General features: G+C 39.5%; 1 protein-coding gene across 2 annotated transcripts in view; it reads left to right on the top strand.

The window, feature by feature from the left end:
- Nucleotides 1-19,759, top strand: part of col14a1a (collagen, type XIV, alpha 1a) — a 128,796-nt gene that overhangs the window by 6,988 nt on the left and 102,049 nt on the right. For both annotated transcript variants that reach the window (XM_068735801.1, XM_068735800.1), the window contains 3 exons: nucleotides 5,116-5,232; nucleotides 9,951-10,094; nucleotides 10,576-10,671. In XM_068735801.1, the coding sequence (XP_068591902.1) occupies nucleotides 5,116-5,232; nucleotides 9,951-10,094; nucleotides 10,576-10,671 (357 nt within the window). The remainder of the gene's footprint in view (nucleotides 1-5,115; nucleotides 5,233-9,950; nucleotides 10,095-10,575; nucleotides 10,672-19,759) is intronic.

Below are 19,759 nucleotides of genomic sequence, written 5' to 3'. Positions count from 1 at the left end.
TGTGAATGATTGACTGGCAGCTTGTGTTTCTTGCTCAGGAAGATTTTATTGAAACATTGTTGCCACTAAATACCAGAGTATTTATCAGTGTAAATATTGCATTTCATGTTGTTAACGAGCAAAACTATGAAAATAAGACCATAGTTGTAATAAACTATCCTTTAAATTATCCTGTAAAGACTAAATGCAACATATAATCCATGTCTGCACCTGATGAAGTGTACACAGGAGTGACCTGGAAATGGTCTGTATTAGAATGACTCAAAAATGTAATATTCAATTCTCGTTTAATGTCAAGCATCTTCTTTAGCGTTAACCTAGTTGGATATTTTATGGTGATGTGTTTTTACACTGTTGGTTGGCAGGCATCCAGAATATTATAGCTTCCTTCACCAGACTGCACATGGAGACGGATCATCAACAGACTCTTAATATTCAGCCAGTCTTTATTAGAGAGCCTTCACACTCAAACGCAGGCACACACACACACACACACACACACACACACACACACACACACACACACACACACACACACACACACACACACACACACACACTGTGCACACACAATGCAGCAGAGAGATAAGAGTTAAGGGAAAAAGGCATCACTTACACAGGTAAAACGATGAATGAGAGAGAAAAAAGGCGTTAAGCCACTAAAGGAGTGGAAAGAAGGGGGGCAGAGGAGGAGGCGATAGGATAAAAGAGCAGAAGAGGTGGAGAGGGAGATGAGAGTTAAAACCAAAGGATGAGAAGAAGAGATGTGATAAAAGAGGGGAGTGTTTCATGAGAGCAGCAGAGGAGATATAAAGAGTGAAGAGGTGGAAAGAGAAAGCCAGAGTGGATTTGGGTTAAGTGCTATCTCGGTGAGCAGAGTAGTTCTTGTACTGACGAAACGCCATCCTCATCAAACAATGCATGCTGCCGAGCTGGATAGACACACACTCATACACAGTTCCCCTATCTCTCTCATGTACTGTACAGTAGCAATCTTGTGGTGACAGTGCAAGCCAGCAGTTGTCATCCATAAATTCAGCGTATTAGTGACACTACTGTAGCCTGAACACTCACTGTGGAGTCAGTACTGTGCTAATCTGGAGAGAGGAAAATGGGGAATTAAAAAGGTCTTGAATGAGATGCATTAGAAATGAAGGAGATGGACGTGTAGAAGAGATGATGAGGGGAAAAGAAGAGGAGAAAGAGGACCAATCAAAGTATCAGGGAGGGAAATAAAAGGAATAAAGACAATGAGAGGAGAAAGTGGATGAGAAAGATGATGGGATTGAAAGGATAGGGAGAAGTGAGAAAGCCTTAGAGAGGATGGGAAAGAGGCAACTGGCATGGAAATAAGAGATTGAGAAAAGCCATAAAACACATGAAACAGAGCAAAAAAAAAATATAAGTTGAAAAGAGAGATTGCTGTGTAAAGAAAGAGTAAAATGAAAGGAAGGGAGGAAGAAGAGAGAAGTGAGAGCAGCAGGATGAATAGAAGCCAGCATAGCGCAGAACGGCCAAATCAGATGATGGTAAGAAGAGCAGTTGAAGCAGAGACAAGGATCGAGGGGCGGGATGGAGAGAGGAGATGAAGAGAAGCAGAGGATTGGACGGCATTTACTCATCTACCAGGAATCCCTGCTAGCTTTCGCCACTGCTAATCCTAGGAAGAGTCATCCCCTCTTAAAGATTGGGCGTCAAGCTGTGCATGTATCACTCTAACCCACATAATTTCCCTTCATTCTGTGCCTCCAGTTTACAAACTTTTCTAATTCAGAGTCGGGAGATTAGAAATTCATACTTCAAATTAGACCCTTTTGAATGTAGGTTAAGCTGCACAAGGTGAGAACATGTTGAATATAGTTTTTGAAGGGATTTCTATAATTTTTTGGCACATGGGGTTTGTAAATTTTTTCATGGAGGCTTCAGTGACTCAGACTATTTACTGGAGATAAATTGTGTTGCTAAGCAGTAGTGGCCAAAGTTCTGCCAAACGGCTGGACTTGCATTTACTACCTGGCAAGAAGCTTATGCAAGGAGCAGTAGGGGGCTCGCTGATTCCAGCTGTGTAACTCTTTTGAATAAATGGCTCTGGTTTGTATATAATGTTGCGCTATACATGGGTTTAAGCTCTGTACTGTAAGTTTAGGGTGGAGAGTTTAACTCATCTAGCCAGGGTCTCTGCAATATTTAAGCAAAGTATCTTATTGTGAGAGGATGTCTAATGCGTTTCTCTAAAGCCTCTTGGATGATGTTTATGGCTCTATGGTGGTAAACCAGAACAGACGTAGTGGTTTGTGCTGGGTAATTTATATCAGAGACCCTCATGTTCTGTCAGCATGCGCACCCATTGGAGCTATTATGTCCATATTCATTAATCATAGTTGCTGTCACTGACTAGAATAGCCTCCAACTCTTAGACCTTGACATGCTTTCACAGAATGAAGAGGGTCGTAGTTGGCTCATTCATTTTTTACATACGTTTTCTATTATAATTCAGTGGGTGTATGGGTGCACGTGCATGCATGTGTGTGTTCATTAACATGCAAAGCAAAGATGAAGGTATACAAGGCAATTTTCACCCGGTTATTAGTACCCTGTCTGCCAACTCAATTCACCTACAATCAAGCACACGCTAAATGATACCAGAGTAATAATCTACCAGCTCTATCGCAGGCTTAAATTATTCATAGATCCGTATTGTGAGGTGTAATTATACCGTTTCATCCTATGCATTTTGAGTTTTTGATAGGTGTCGCGATGTGATTACTTAGGAAAAGGAGTGAGTAAAATGTAAAACTGTGAAGTTGAGGGGGTGGCTCACCATGTGCCAAGGCTGAGTCTCTACCGCAGCGGCTGGGGTTAAGGTCTGACCCGCAGCCCTTTGCTGCATGTTGTCTCCTCTTTCTCTCCCTGTTTTGTGACTATCACTATCAAATAAAAGCAAAAAGTCCAAAAAATATCTTAATAAACAAACTATGAAGTGCTGCACTGTGTCGATCAAACAGATCAAACAGAATCATAAGATCTGGTGACAAGTTTAAGTTGCCCTTGTTTGCAAACTTGAGACTGGATTCTGTTATTTTGGATTCTTTAACTGGGACTTGACTTTAACTTGGCTAAAATATTTAGGATGTTTGGAAGGAAAGTCAATGCTGATTTTTTTTTTTTTTTGGGGCGTAGACTTTTTAATCTTCATAATTGATTTTAGGGAAGAAAGGTTAGAACATCTATATATTTTAATTATGTAGATTATTAACATGCCAGCATATTTAGTAAAAGTAAACTAAATCAGTAAAGTTTATTCCACTATTTGTTTGTTGTATAATCAATCAATTGTGATGAGTAAGCAGAGACAATAATTATGGTCATCATTATTTAAAATGTGGAAATTAACAAAGCTGAGTCCAGCATGTCTAACTTTTCTGCTTACAAAACAACAACATTGCAATTTGGAAAATGCTGTGCCCTCTGATTATGACCTGATTGGGATTTTCCATTGAGAAAGACTGAGGTCTGTTCTCATCACCGAGTGAAAATCCTGCACAGTACACCTCAGGTTTGTCAACATCATGTCACTAATTTTTTCTCTGCACAGTTTCTCCGTAATGCCTGATGTACAGTCTTTACATGTCAGCACTCTTTAGAAATTCATCATATGCCGTTAATCGACAGATCAGCATCAATTTTTGTAGGTTGTTAAATCGTTAATGTTGATCGGCAGTTAGTTAGGGGTCCTTCAAAGTTTATTACAGCTGAAAGGGATTATTTGGCATTTTCAAGTGTAGCTCAATATTGTTATTCCCGAGATACCTCCAGACACAGAGGTTATGCTCTAGGTCTTCATTCACATAGATTGCTGCAAAGAAGAAAATTAAAACGTTTTTGTTTCCACCGACACATTAGTATTCTACTTAACAAAGCTCTAAATGATTATAAAGAATTGTGATGTATTTCAATTCTACTATTTTTTTAATTATATATCAGTCTTTGAAATCTTCTACTTATTAAGGGCTATCCTGAACATATCCGTGACATGTTTTTAAAGAAAGTGCTGACAGGTAAAGTCACTTTACATTGGCAGTGTCATCAGATTTATGGATGACAGTGTCTAGTCATTTATAGAAACTTTGTAGAAACATATTCAAAATCTGTGGTTTGTGGTGAATACTTTGTACGTATAAACTAACATAGGATGATGTAGCAAAACAGTGAAGTAGTGATATGTGTCGCAGTTTTTCATTTGAGGTGAATTTGTACTATTCTATAACACTCACTGTTGCCGCTGTCTGTTCTTTTCTTTAGGTGTCTGTCTCTGTCTGTAGATTAAAAACAGTCAAATTCTCTTATGATATTCTTCCACATTTATTTTCATTCTTCAAAACAAGCTGTCTAAGTGTGTCTGTAAGAAGCCCAGAGTGCACGCACACAAATGCAGTGAATGGCTGCTGTTGCCATCATTTTTTACAGGCCACTGCAGATCTGTTTTCATTGACAGAAGGCTGGAAAGTAAAATGAGCTGCTGAAGATGCTGCTCTGTAAACCAATCATTTCTCCATGATATTATATAGATCAGAAATGTACCGTGCATTGGCACAGGCAGAAACTGCTTCTTCTAATTATTATTATTTTACTTCTCTTCACTTGTTTGTGACAGAAATTTAAATCATCTCTCCTGACTTGTCCTTGGAAAATATCTTATAAAGAGAATTTAACTGGAAATGGTTTCTTCTAAATCTGTGCCTTTTAAAACCTCTTTCATGCTGTTTTGAGCTGAAGCTGAGCTGTATGCCATGCCGACCTGCTTCTTTATGTGTTGCTCTCGTGGATACAGGAACTGTAAAAATGGAAATTCACTCAGCCCTCTCTCTGTCCTTCTGTGCATCCATTTATTTGTTTCCTCTGAGTTGTTTTGATTTGTGTCTCTTTGGGGTGAAGCTTTTGGTTTCTCTTTTGGTTGTTTCTGGGTTTAACCACGGACTTGTTGTCATGTTAACAGATGTTGACTGGTGGCTGGGAACGTTTTGATTATCACTTTCATTCATCAACATATTTTTTAATTCCAATCATTCCCTAGCTTTATTGAAGCTGATTTAATTGTGGCTAATTGTTTTTCAGTTCCAGCTCCAAGGAGGCTGCGTTTCAAAGTGCTGAGCCCAAGCAAACTCCTTGTTTCATGGAAGGAACCCAAAGGAGACTTTGACAGCTTTCTGTTCCTTTACAACAGTACGCCAGGTAGGATCACTTTGCTGTTTAGACACACACACACACACACACACACACACACACACACACACACACACACACACACACACACACACACACACACACACTTCTATGCCAAAGAAGTAGGACTTAACTTAAATTTGAGGGGGAAGGATCCCATTATGACTTGGATTTTCTGTCTGTCAGGAAGGATTATGTAATTTACTTCTTATCAAAGCTCCTTTGAAGGGATCACACTCTTGAGAGATGTGGAGGACTCAAAGTTTGTCCTGCACCTCTGCCAAGTTTGAGACAAAGGAATGTTTTTGCTGAGTATGTGGAGCCTGTCAGCACATTTTTGAAAATGGGACTGATAGGTACACAGGACAGTAGGACATACACTAAGTCATGATGAAGTTCAGTCCAGGACTAGTCAGACTTACCGGATGTAGACTGTGGATATAAGACAGATGACAGACAACGGTAGCCATTGTAGTCATTCATTCAGCGTAAAACTGCATTATCACTGCATGATTGACGCCTGATATTCTGCTTTTATCTTGCACCAGTACAGACACGGTGCATGACCTTGTCTCTTTCTGTGCGTGGACAGTGCAGTCAGTAATCACCCTATACTACTGAAGTCTTCTTCATCATGCACTTAGAGTGTGCCTACCATCACAGTCATACATCTTCTTCACATTAATCTTTATACCTTTGTTGGTATTAATACTGTGCTGAATGTAGACGATTCTTTCGCAGCCGCTGTAAAAATGAATAAGTAGGACTGAATAAGCACTCTGTATCGTAAAACTTCTCTCTCGCAAACAACCCTTTGCGAGAAACGCCTCGTCTGACAATTCCTTGCTGCCTCCGACAGCTGAAAAGAGAACAAAAACAGGAAATTTATGGCCACTTCCTCTCAGGGAGGAGTGCAGCAGTAGCTCACTGGCATTCAGCAAATGCAGTAAAAACTTTCACAGTGTCCTCGCACCATGTGGCTAATAAAGCCTTCTTTGATAATAAGGAGGATGACTGTCCTGTGTCCTGATATCCCGTCAGAGTCAGATGAGGTAAAGAACACCCATGATAAAGCTTGTCAACAATGGCTGAAGTCCTTTTGTTGAGAATAAAACACCATTTTAGATCACAAAAGGAGCTGTCAGAGTGGCAGCTATAACCTTTTGACTCGACATAATATCCCTTTTCTCCTCAACTAAAGTGCAACTGGATAAGAATTCACGTTTAAGGTCGAAGCAGATGACTAATTTTTATTAACAAAAATGGCTTCTTTTTTTTTAAATGCTTCTATTCTTTAAAACGCTGTCCCCTTGTCAATGTTCCCCGCATTAAAATGTGGTTAACTTTAGTCTGTGCCTCTCTGTCCGGTAGCTTCATTCTCTATTCTCTGACAGTGCATGAAGTGAACTAAAATGAGCACTTATTGGAAGTAGCCTGCCAAAAATGTAGGAATTCAAATAGTGTGTTGTTGGGTCTGTGTGTACTTGCATATTTGTGTATTTATCAGTGCCAGATGTCTATATTTACTCTCTCAAATCTCAGCGGAGATAAAGCCAAAGCCAGCAAAAAAAAAAAAAAGTTTTTCGTTTTTACTGTATGCAACTGCAACTTATTGTCACAATGTTGCTGCAAGAGGAATGACTCGGGTGTTGGACAGTGAGTTTGCTTTTCAAGCATTGGGAGGTACAAGAAGTAAACCACGCAATCTCTGAGGTTTTAATTAGGTTGTAGTATTTATGGCCGCAGTGCAGGAGAATGTGCAGATTTACTGCCGCACTAACTACTTACTAGATAACGGAAACACATTGGTGTTGCTTTGTACAGTCTATGCCATGCAATTTAGTTCACCATTATAAAACACCTTATGCATTGTTGTATAGATCGACTGTTTAAACCATTACAGCATTACAAACGTTATGTAGACAAGTTTTCACAAAAACGGCTGGATAATATCAGACGGGACATTAGATGACAAATCAAGCAGGTTAGAAAGAAGTACAACCAGACTACATTTACCAAACTGACCAGCAAGTTCTCACCAAGTCTTTTAACGTGTAAAACCTAAAATATAAAATAGAGCGGTGTAAAAAGTGATTATTTTTTGACCACTAATTGTGTGAAATAGAGGCGTCTAATGGCACTTTCGGCTTTCCCTAAAATACTGTTTAAAAAGAGGCGTTAGAGAGGGTAACTGAATCTCATGTGTTATCTCTGAGCAGCAGGTAACAGGCTGCTAATGCTAGCCTACCTGTAAACAGATGCTAAATGCTGCAGTTGATGGTGATGGACTACTAAAAGGATGCTTTTAGAGATTAGTAAGGATATTGCATTTTTAAATATTTCACCAGATCAAAGCTGATGACATATCATTAAAAAGAAAGACAAGAGAAAGACTGAGGAGTGTAGCGTTAACTGATACCATATGTGTTGTGAGGCTCATTTATATAGGTTTTTGTCGTTATTATTCTCTCTTTGCCACATTGTGTATGTTCTTCTTCTAATTCTAACGTAACTCATGGTATTTTTATACAGTATTTTTGCTGTTGACCTAAATGCATGTTTTTTGGCCACTACAAGGTAAAACAACATGTCTAAGTGTGCTTTCTGATTATTGTACCAGACCTGTTTTGCATTTGCGATGAAGCTTTCTTGTTATGCAGAATGTCATGAAATTCAAGCCAAATATTTATTCTGGTTTAAAATGAATGTGACAACAGTATTAAAAATAAGTCAAGCATCACTTTTTGTCACAATCTTCCAAAATCTACATAACTAAACTAAATATGGAATAATGATGATTTGAATGGGTTTTCCACAATTGCGTCATCCCACAAACTGCAAGCTGTTTTTTATATCATGGAAACAAATCTGATCAGTATTTACGCTGTTTGAACTTAAGTCTTTAGAGAGCAAAATTCAAAGACTTTCAACTAATTTAAAGGAAAATGTGTGTTTATTTGTTTGTCAGGAATTAAATGAAAAGATCAGTGCCACTCATGTCTGTGCACTATGGAGCCATGACACCTGGAGTCAATAAGCTTACCGGGGGGGGGGGTTAGCCTGAATCTGGCCAAAGTTCACCTCTGGAGCTCACTAATTAACATTTTGTATCTCAGTTGCTTAATCCCCTTACAAATATAGATATAAAAATGGGAATTTGTGGTTTAATGGAGAGTTTATTGCTAAAACAACTTTTTGGCCTGGTGCAGCGACTTCCCAGAATTTTGCAATCCGCTCATGTATGACATGCAAAGCTACTTTTCGGCAGGAACTAGCTACAGCATGTGAGGCCTTCTAAATGAACCAATAGACATTTTTACATTTCTCTATTATATGACACAACTTTTATTAATGCGCTTTTTGAGAGAATATTTAGCTTACAGACATGAGCGTGGAATCAAGCTTTCTAATACTTTTTTAACTCTAGGTATGAATATGAATTAGCTTATTCTCAAATGTACAAGTTTTAACAGCTCACACTTCACGTGACGTGTTAGTTGTGGCTTTCAGCCTGAGACAGAAAAGAGAGAGGAGGATTCACGCACTGAGTGTACAAAATAATTAGGCCGTTTTTTTTCCATCAAAAATGGGATGTCATGGGAGACATTTTGATTTGTCATTGTAGGAAAAACACAGGTGAAACTAATTAATGATGGTTCAGTTCCATCAGTAAGCCATGACAGTGAGCAAGCATGCCAGCAATCTGCAACTGGCTCACCTAAATGGAATGCAGTCCTTTTTTATTTTCATCAATTGCACCTGTGCTTTTTCTACTATGATAAGCCAAAATGTCCACTGTGGAAAAAAAGTTTATTATCACCTAACAAAGTCATGTACTCACAGTTGTCATATGCTGACCCAGGGAATGCCTCCCTTTTCACTCTTAGCCCAGATATTTGGTTGATTGACAGTAGTTATGTCTCCCTGCACAGACTAAGGTTCTGGTTTGTGGAGTGAACACTGATCCGTGCAGCTACCTCACCTGACCTGCTGTCCCCTTCAGTAGGATTTATCTCTCTTCCCCTAAAGGCGCCATTAATCATCACTCTGCAGGCACAAGGGACAGAAGAGCTGAGGAAGCACAGAATCACCTTATTGATGGTGGCATTGATTGCAGGGTCAAAATTAAAATGGGGTGATAATGTGACCTGTTGGCCTGATGGCGATTAGCTGCTAAGGGGAGAAAACAAGCACACACAGACTTGTTTCTTTGTGAGGATCCACAATTTATTTCAGGGACAAATTGTATTTTCAAATTCTAAAACTAGTGCTAACATTTAATCTGTCTCTTAGCTCCAACCGCAAGCCTAAGAAATAACAACAACAACATCAAACACAGAATTCAATTTTGAACCACAAAATGTCTTGTTTTTGGAGTTTTTTTTGTCATTTCAACATTTTTGTGAAGATATATGCTCCTCACAAAGACATGCATGCACAAACATATCCACTATAAAGTAGATTATTTCGACCTTGAACATAATGTTTGCCTGCCTTCAGAATAGAGGATGTTAATCAGCTCCATGGCTGAATTAACTTAATTTTGGCTCGGTCACGAGAATACTAATGTTTTGCTTCCAAGCAACTTAATATAGCAACAAGAAATAGAAAAACACTGAGATAAAATATACATGAGTCTAACCTTTGTCTCTCTCTCTTTCTCTCTTCCCCTCTCTCTCTCTCTCTCTCTCTCTCTCTCTCTCTCTCTCTCTCTCTCTCTTTTTCAGGTGGTCGGCAAAAGGAGATCATAATATCTAAATCTGACACTAAGGTGTTGATAACAGATTACAACCTCTCTAAGGACTACACTGTTAGTGTCATCAGCGTCCGTGGCAGTGAGCAAAGCAGGCCTCTTCAGGGCAGACATAAAGGTGCGTTCATGCATTTTGCTTCTTTGCTTCTGTCTATTGCAGTACTGTAATGTGTAGCTCCCATGTGCTCTGTTGTTCTCTACTGTACTTCTCCATTCAATTGTATTGTACACTGTTATGGTCTTCTCAACTCTACTTTGCTCCTCTATTTAGACTTTACAGTACACTACTACCACTACCACTGTTGTACTACTTTTATACTCCTCTTGTCTCTTCTGCCCAGTTTCCTACCATCTCATCTTCACACCCTCCTTTCTTCTCTGTAAAGCTGTACTCAACTTTATTCTGATGTGCTATACTCTACTCTTTTTTCCCCCAATATTCTACTCAGCTCTACTTCACTTCTCTATTGTAATCTATATGTATCATATCTATGTGCTTCTGTATATATGTAGACCCAAACAGAGAAGGGACTCTCTAAAATAACTGTTTCTTATTCTATGCTATTCTGCTAACTTGTGATTAATTTGATCTGCTGCAGCTGAAAGAGGTGAGAGTGACGGAGAAGACAAGACTAAGCCCGAGAGGCTGACTGAGTCAGTTGTACCTCCTGAGGATGCCAACGAGATCTCTGGAGGTAGGACAAACGCACACAAACACTGTTTCCAGGAGAGGAGGCCATTTACAAATCCTGTTCTCACATGAACATATAAATAACATGAATTGTGCTGAGTAGGACTCTGCTTAAAGAGTCCTCCAGTCAGTTGCCATAGTGATCTTTGGACGAAGGAAAACAGCCATTGGTTTTGTCTTTAACACCAGCTCCATGGATCAGAAAGTCTAAAATATGAGTCTGGTGTCTACCCGTTACAGTTGGATCCAACTGTGAAGTGTTTCCCCAATGCAGAGTTTGTGTGCAACCAGTAAACAGCTGAATCCACCTTTTAAAGCAATACCCAGACAGACATCAGCCTGGTGGTCTACTTACCCACCAAGTGAGAGTAAAGAAGCCAAAACCATCTACGCTTCAATGGTGAATCACTCCCAGTGGAGCTTTCGTGGAAACTCTTTAGCATACATAATGCTGAGTGAGGTGACCGTGACCCCTAATGTTAGGTGATGCATATATTTTAGCTCTCCTCCCCAACAAGACTGTCTGGCTTTCTTTCTTTCTGTCAATCTTTTTATTTTCAGTTTATAGGTTACACGCTATATGTTACTCGAAAAGTGCGAAAAGAAAGGAATGCATTCATTTTTATCTTCAGTGTATGTATCTACTGTTGATTTCGTTCTACCACAACCATGAATTCATTGGGGAATTGTTGATATTTATAGTATAATTGACGGTGTGCAATATGGTTGTCCCGGTGTGCTTGTGTGTATTAGAGAAAGATTAAGCTATTTATTTTTGCAGACTTAGGCATGAACCATGCTGGTGGCTGAATTTGAGACACTAACTGCAGCTGATATGTGAATGTGATTGATTTTGCAAGATATAAAAGAAACTTCCTGTGACAGTTTTGCTATTGCTGTCAAACGTTAAGTGTACACAGAGACAGAATCTCATTACTTGGTTTAGGGGGCTTATTATGTAAGCCCTTTTTCTTATGATTGGCTCATTTTGTGTGCTGGGTGATCATTTATCATTTATAAAGAAAGCTATTCAGGAAGTTGTGATTATTGAATTTGGTGTGAAGAAGTCTATCCTCAAGTGAACTGTATACTATGTGTCATCATTTTCATGGACTATAACCCTTATATATTATTTGCACAATATAATTTCCCTCTTGCTAAATGTGCACTCCTTATTTGCTGACAAAGCAAGAGAGGGACACACAAACACACTCACACACACGCATAAAAAGAGAGAGAGAGAGAGAGAGAGAGAGAGAGAGAGAGAGAGAGAGAGAGAGAGAGAGAGAGAGAGAGAGAGAGAGAGCATCACTGAGCAATTAACAAAGTTATAAAGCTTATTTATAGACACTTTGCATCCGTGAATACATAATGAATTGTCTCTTAAGTGGAGATGAAAACACATCCATAGTAAATCAAAACAAGTTTCATATTGACTGCAATCTCTGGTAACACTTGCAATGTAATAACCTGCATAACGTAGAGCTATGGGAAAAAGTATTGGATTCACAATAAAGAATCTGTGATTATCATACCTACAGTATATTCTGTATCTAGAGCCATACAAATAGAAGATATGAGATAATATAACGTTTGTGTAATGAAGAATCGTACTTCATATCACAAACTCTTCCCTTCTGATAGATACTGTACGGTCACTATGCACAATGCCATTTTTTCAAAACATGTCAAGAGCTGAACTACAATAACAACTCAAACAACATTTTTATGAAGAAAGAGAATAGATCTTGTTGTTTTAACAGAGATCAGAATTTCAATAGATTTGTTTTCAGCTCCCACCGACTGATTTTGTGCTTTATCGAGGCAATTCATAATCAGGTCATAAATTCATAAATCAGCATGATACATTTTGTGGTGGTATTTGTAGACATTTTCTTTCGTTTTGGAATGCCAAATTTCATTTTTGATTTGTGCTCTCTCCAACAATAGAGAGCAATGTGGTGTCAGAGCAGAATTGCAGCTGGCATTGTTTTGGTAAAATTCCCAGCTGTGCCTCTTCACTAACACATCTGGTTACAAACATGTGAGCTTGCATGGGGAACCTGCCTGCCATGCCCTATTCACAAAATAGAAACGTCAACTACCTTTGAGTCCCAGGATGAAAACTTAAACTTCATAAAAAAGTAATGAACATAATTTAAACTGTAATCTCTCTGTCTACACACACAGAGGTCTAGATGTTTGATGTTCTTTTCTTCTTTGTTTCTTGCTCTCCTCCCTTCCTGTCAGTAGGCAGATTAAAAACTGGATTTCCTTCAGTCTGCTGTTATCAGAACCACTCACCATTCACTGCAGCAGAGGTGACCTTGATTGGTGTACTGCTTCGTACCTGTTGGGGATTATGATAATATCCTGCTGTGCTTCAATAGAATTTGTGAATGTACGGCATGTGTGTGTGTGTTTGTGTTAGTGTCTGTGTATGCAGCTTTGTGTACTATAGTGATGATGATAATGTCTCACTGTTGAGACTGCTCTTTTATGTTGCACTGTAACATGTGAGTACTTCTCTTTCTCTGCCTCTCTATCAGTGTGTGTGTGTGTGTGTGTGTGTGTGTGTGTATATTTATGTTCTACAGTGATAATACCAATCTCCCACAGGGCTCCAAAGAGATGGTGGTGTATGAAGTCTCCCTCTGTGTGTGTGTGTGTGTGTGTGTGTGTGTGTGTGTGTGTGTGTGTGTGTATTAGCAACGCAATCCCAGTCCATCACCGCTCTGTTCAAGAGTAGTAATCAGCTCGCTTTTATGTCAGGGTGGGTTGTTTACAAAACCTTTCATTAACAGCTGGCTCATAGTCTCATCCCATCTCTGATGTGTGTATGTGGGTGTGTTTGTGTTTCACAGACATCAGACAAGTCAGTTGTCTTTCTGTGTGTGCACTTCAATTTCTTTGCCTGAGGTGTGATCAACACATATAAAAAGGTAGAGTTTTTTTTTTTTTTTTTTTTTACTTTCAAGCAATTTTATTATAATAACGAATGAGTTTGGATACAGTTTTGAATCTCAACTTGGAAAATCAATTTAAAAATCAATATGCAGTAGCTTAAGTTTTGTTGTCTTTGGCTACACATATCAAATGCATCCTGGCTACTGTGCGTGTGTGTGTGTGTGCTTGCGGGTGTTTTTTGAGCATTTAAGTACGCTGGTTTGAAGTTGCTCAGATGTTTTTTAAAGTAAAGGGGAGGAGGCCATTAGCTAAAGGAAGTGTCATGAAACCTCCTCCGCTCTAAGTAAAATAACCAGCTTAGCCACCCACTTTTTCTTCTAAAGACACTCTACAAATGACTTAACCGTATCTTAAAGAGCATAAGCACAGGCTGTTCTGAACTAAATACAGACTGTCCATTCCAGGATTTTTTTGATGAAATTAATTTTCTGCTCTTGGGTTGTCATTGACTGAGTCTGGCTCTGAGCAAACAGAAAAAGTTTAAAAGGAATGTTTTACCTTGGTTTGTAGTTTGTAGTCTGTCTGTTTCCCATATTGATGTTCATCATTTATGGGTCTGCACCCTAAAAGTCCATGATTTGAATCATCGGTCAGGGACTCCTGGGTCCAATCTCAGTTTGGAGAGAGGACTGAAGCATTTTTTTGGCGCCTCTAAATCAATGAGTGATCTGAGCACTGGATTCAGCTGCTCACTGCTGAAAGATGTGCAGAGAATTCCCTTTCTCCTTGAATATCAGTTTCAGAGTTTAAGTGTCTTACTTTTAGTTTTTTTGCTGTGTCATTGTCTGTAGAGAAAAGCAGCATAAATACCTTAGCATGCTACAATGATTTAAAAGCCTAGACAACTATGCAGGATAGGAATACATATTATAAAAGACTGCAAACCAGATTCATCTTGGAAATTTCAGGGTCAGATTGAGTTTTAGCAGTGCCGTGTATTTTATACCTGGGCCTTCACTGCTGTCCTTCTACAGTTGCCTTCTAATAACCTCATTATGACGCCAGCATGACGGGATGCTTCGTCATTAACAGGCAATGCATATAGTCAAAATCAATGAAATTAACACAATGACAAGAACAAACTCACAAGAACCAGTCACATATATTTATATGACAACAAAGCAGGTAGAATAACATAAAATCCAAATAACACGATTCAACAGGTATCTGCACATTCCAGCAAAACTGCGACGCTCTCGAGGGCACCATTCAAATATTATTCACATCAGAGGGAATAGAAAAATGAATACAGTAGTAACGCTACTGCAGGTGTAAAAAAGCAAAAGCAGTTCACTTACCAAAGCTGCTGTTCACTATTTAAAGACAAAGTCCATCCTCCTTTCTTTGATTACAAAGAGTTTAATGACATGGTTGTAAAGTACATCGGTGCGGTTCAGTTCCAGCAAGAGTCCTTCTCGATTGCCATCGACGCCAGTGATGACAGTGGAGCCTCCCCAGTTGTATTTCTTGAATACGTTTCAATGCGTTTGAGGGCTTAAAATGTCCGCTCGACAGAGGCAGTAGATATTGGGATTGTCACCGCCAAACATGCCCAAACTCGAAAAATGTAATGTCACGTAAAAACGTCTTACATATCTTTAAACTTTAACTCTTACTACTACAAAGTTCTGCTAGCTAGTTTCACAACAGTCACGCTAGCCCACTGACCAATCAAGTCGCACGTTAATGCTGATGTACTTGTAGGCCAGCTAGAAGGTTCTGGCTCGTTAAAGAATACGCCAAACTATGTCAAATTAAAGATCTGATTGGTTGAAGACTATGACAATCAACAATATCGTCCCAATTTACTTAAACTGCAAAGCGATTCACTTGTAATTCTGAAGGCCTCCGGGCAGATTTTTTTTACTTAGAGACAACATAGAGGTGAAATCTGATTGGATAAAAGCCATACTTAAAACAAGCTGTGCTGGAAGCAGCGCAACTGAGGAAGGGAGTAGCTATGCAATGAGATAATAAGCTACTTATTTTTCTTTCTTTTTTTTGTGTTGTTCCTTACTGTTATGTCATCTATTTTGTTTTTATTGTAATTACTTCTATTGTTTCTGTTTTTACCATGTAAAGTGTCTTTGAGTACCTTTAAAGCGCTATACAAATAAAATGTATTATTATTGCTGGGAATATTTAGAATACATGTAGTATATTTATGAAAACTATAACTTTGTGATTCTATCTAGACCCGCAGAGAAGGCCTTGCTGGCCCTGACGGTCATTCACTACTGTTAAATAAAGTGCTATATCACTGAGTCAAATCAGTGCAGTTAACTTCCAGTAATTACTATGAATAGAAACATGCTATGTTTCTTTTTACAAGTGGAATAAACATGCTGTAAAGCCCTTTCTCCTAAAAATTTCCCCCAAAGTTCCCCCAAAACTGAAATGCATTCTCAATTACGTTTGACTAGAAACATATTTCCTCCCTTTGCTCCCTGATAACGTTTGTGTTTGACGTATTACAAATACGTTTCTAATCAACATTTTAACACTTTAACCTTTTTTTCCCTCTCCACCACCGCCTCTCCTTCGCACCGAGCATTGAGGCCGATTACAACACCTCCACAACACCCCGCCACACTCGGCTCATTCCTCCCCAGCAACGAGGCACATCACCCGGCCACAATACCTCCAGAACGTCCCCCGGGTAAAATCCGGGACTTGGTTTTATGGTTACGAGTGGTGGGCAATCACCCGTTGGCGCCGGACGCGCAGCCTTCAGCCACCCCCACCGCGAGGCACCCCGTTGTGATGTCCGTCAGCCCTCGGAACAGGCCGCAGGGCAACAACTCGTGGGTATAGGCGAGGCAGATCACAGAAAAATAATAAAGAGTACGGCAAATATATGTTGATTAGAAAGGTATTTGTAATATGCCAAACACAAACGTAATCAGGGAGAAAATAAGTTTATAGTTAAACGTAATTGAGAATGTATTTTAGTTTTGGGGGAACGGAATTTTTAGGAGACAGGGCTGACTTAAATACATATGTGGGACTTTTTTATTTAACTGTTTAAAAAGAAGAGACTTAACCAGTTGCAACAGCGATGTTGGTATTGTTTTTACTTTGTGAGTCTGTCATGGCAAAATGTGGTCCTGAAGACACCTACTGTTGTGGGAACTACCACAGAGTCGGTCTTTAGTACTTTGCCAGGGAGTAAACTTTACAGGGAGTAGTTGAGATCAAAAGTAAGGCAGAGTTCAAAGGTTGGTGTGTGCTGTGCAAGGGCGTCAGGGGGTAGAAAGAGAGGAAGGGGCCCTTGGCCACCCCAATTTACTCCCCCGCAGTGGCGGACTGTGCATTTTATACCTGGGCCTTCTGTGCTGTCCTACTAGACTTGAGCCATGTCCTAATAAGCTCATTATGATGCCACAGCTATGGTTATTTGTTTCTAGGGGTGTAATAATACACATATTCGTATTAAACCGTTCAGTACGAGGCTTAAGAACCGAACAATACGTTTGAATAATACTAGTGCATTTGGAAAATGCAGAAGCTTAAATTGTGGGAAATATAATGTTTTCGGTGGACTGTGCTCACGTAACAGACAACAGGCTTTTTGACCTCTGAACCCGGAACAATAACAAAAAACAGCTGAGGCTGCGGCACCGCTCGTGTCTTCATGGAGAGCTAAGCTAACTAGCTTAGCGGCGAAACAACAGCCCGAACGGATTCAATTGTCCGGACAATAACCCCGCGCATGACGGGATGCTTCGTAATTAACGGACAATGCATATCGTCCATATCAATGTAATTAACACAATGAGAAGAACAACTCACAAGAACCAGTCACATATATTTATATGACAACAAAGCAACAAATCAATCCAGTGACACTGCAACGCTAGAGCACGAGCCATTCATATTATTCATAAAAACGACACGATAGACAAATGAACACAGTAGAAACGCTACTGCAGATGTAAAGACTCAAAACACTTCCCCGCCGCTGTCAGCTAGAAATACCTTTCATACAAATCCTTTTCCATGCTGGGTCAGGGCTGCTAGCTGTGGGCTTGACTGACCCTTTGATATGATGTCCAGCTTTTCTGGAAATGTCCTTCTCCAGAAGTCCATTTAAAAACGCTAAAAATGTCATGTCAATGTCATAACTTCTTACATATCTTTCAACTTGAACTCTTACTAAACACTAAGATCTGCTAGCTAGCTTTCTGTTTGACAAAAGTCACGCTGGCCCACTGACCAATCACGTCGCACCTTAGCGCTGAGTACTTAGCAGGCTACCTAGACAGCTCTGGCACGTCAAAGAATACGCCCAACATGTCAAACTAAAGATCTGATTGGTTGAAGATGATGACAATCAACAATATCGTCCCCATATACTTTAATCTGCAAGGTCTATCTAGAGGACCTCGGGCCTCTCTCCTTACATAGAGACATAGAGGCTGAATCTGATTGGATAAGAGCTCTACTTAAAACAAGCTGCAGCAGAGCAACTGAGGAAGACAGGAGCTGTGCAATGAGAAAATAAGCTAATGGGAAAAAAATGTATAATACTACTATTAAATTATAAAATAGCTATAACTTTGTGATTCTGTTTAGGCCAGCAGAGAAGGCTTAGCTGGCCCTGACAGCCCACCACTGCTCCCCCGGTCAGATTAGGCATCCGAAGATGGTCTTTAGTTTTCTGTGAATCTGAAGACAGGAAGAGAGTTGGGAGAGTGAGGCATACTGGGTGAATCATAAAGTAACAGAGACAGAGGCAGTGAGAAAATATCGATGTCCCTTGTGAATGTGTGTGTGTGTGTGTGTGTGTGTGTGTGTGTGTGAGATCATTCAAAGGTCATTGATAGACTATTGTGTGGCTGTAGCTTCAAAGTCTTGGCTCTAAAAATACAGAACTTAGCCATTTGGTAGCCAACCACCTCACCCTTGATTTAAAAACAACAACAAAAAACCAGCTAACTGTAGATTCAAATTTCTGTTAGAATAATAATCAATAATAATAATGAATGAAAAAAGCAACATTTTCAGCTACTGCCAGCTGAAGTGGCAGTAAAGTTTGTCACATGTTCACTTTCTACTTTTTTCTGTCAGTTCTGCCAACAAAATAGTCTCTCTGGACTCCTTAATCAACTGGCTGCATTAAGAAATGGTGGTTTAAGAACTTGACATTCATAAGTCAGTTTCGCAGTCCAATGTTTTAAAACATCAACATCTACTCTTTCCAGTTTAGACTGTATGCAGACAGAGCAAATACTGTGTAATGCTTTTACACATGGGGCCATTTGACGTCGGAGGTTGTTTTCTCTGTTTGCTTGATTCAGTGGTTCCATTTTGGTTAAACGCCTAGAGAAACTTTCAAAAGCTTCTCTTGCGGCAACAGTGCTCACATTTGTCATCTTTGGTATTTACACAATTATCATATACATGGAATATTTTCAGAGATTTTCTTCTTGTTTTAGTCATGCTAGCACCATGACTTAGAAATGGCAAAGTCTGTTCATTACTTTGGTCCTGACTGAAATATCTTTTACTTTAGATGGATTGCAATACCATTTTTTTTTACAAACATGACTTTGGTGGTCACCTGACCTTTCATCTAGCACCACAGTTTGCTTTTCAGTTAAATGTCTCGAGAACTACTGGATGGATTTTCAATTAAATTGTATAGATAGTTATGGTGCAGTCAGATGACTCCCCTGACTGTTTCTCTAGCGCCACAATAAGGTTCACAATCTCTCAACAACCCACCTATTGACTTGTGGACAGCAGTTTTAAAGCCTTGAGTTTGGCATTTTGGCAGTAGCTATCTTGGTTTCTTATCGTTGCCATCTTGACTTTTTGCAACCAGAAGGGACAAAACAGAGTGGAGCTATATGTACAACCGAACACTAAACGAGACATTTTTGCTAATCAAAAATGTTACAATTAACTTTAATGAATTGAAAACACATTGTAAAAGGGTTCTTTGATGAAAACTTGAAAAACTCCCAGACCAGACAACGCTGTGGTTGCAACCTGTCAATCACAAGGTAGCCACGCCCTAAAGCAGTGGTTCTCAACTGGTCTGGCTGCGGGACCCACCATGACCCCTTAATGGCAAGCCGCGACCTAAATGTTCAACTTCTCAAATGTATTTAATGAAAAGA

This window comes from Cebidichthys violaceus, unplaced genomic scaffold (assembly GCF_023349555.1).
Source record: "Cebidichthys violaceus isolate CVI_PGR_0920_01 unplaced genomic scaffold, fCebVio1.0.p SCAF_7, whole genome shotgun sequence".
In the NCBI taxonomy this organism is placed as follows: domain Eukaryota; kingdom Metazoa; phylum Chordata; class Actinopteri; order Perciformes; family Stichaeidae; genus Cebidichthys; species Cebidichthys violaceus.
The sequence above is the reverse complement of the archived record's forward strand: the minus strand, read 5'-3'. Positions and strand labels throughout refer to the sequence as shown.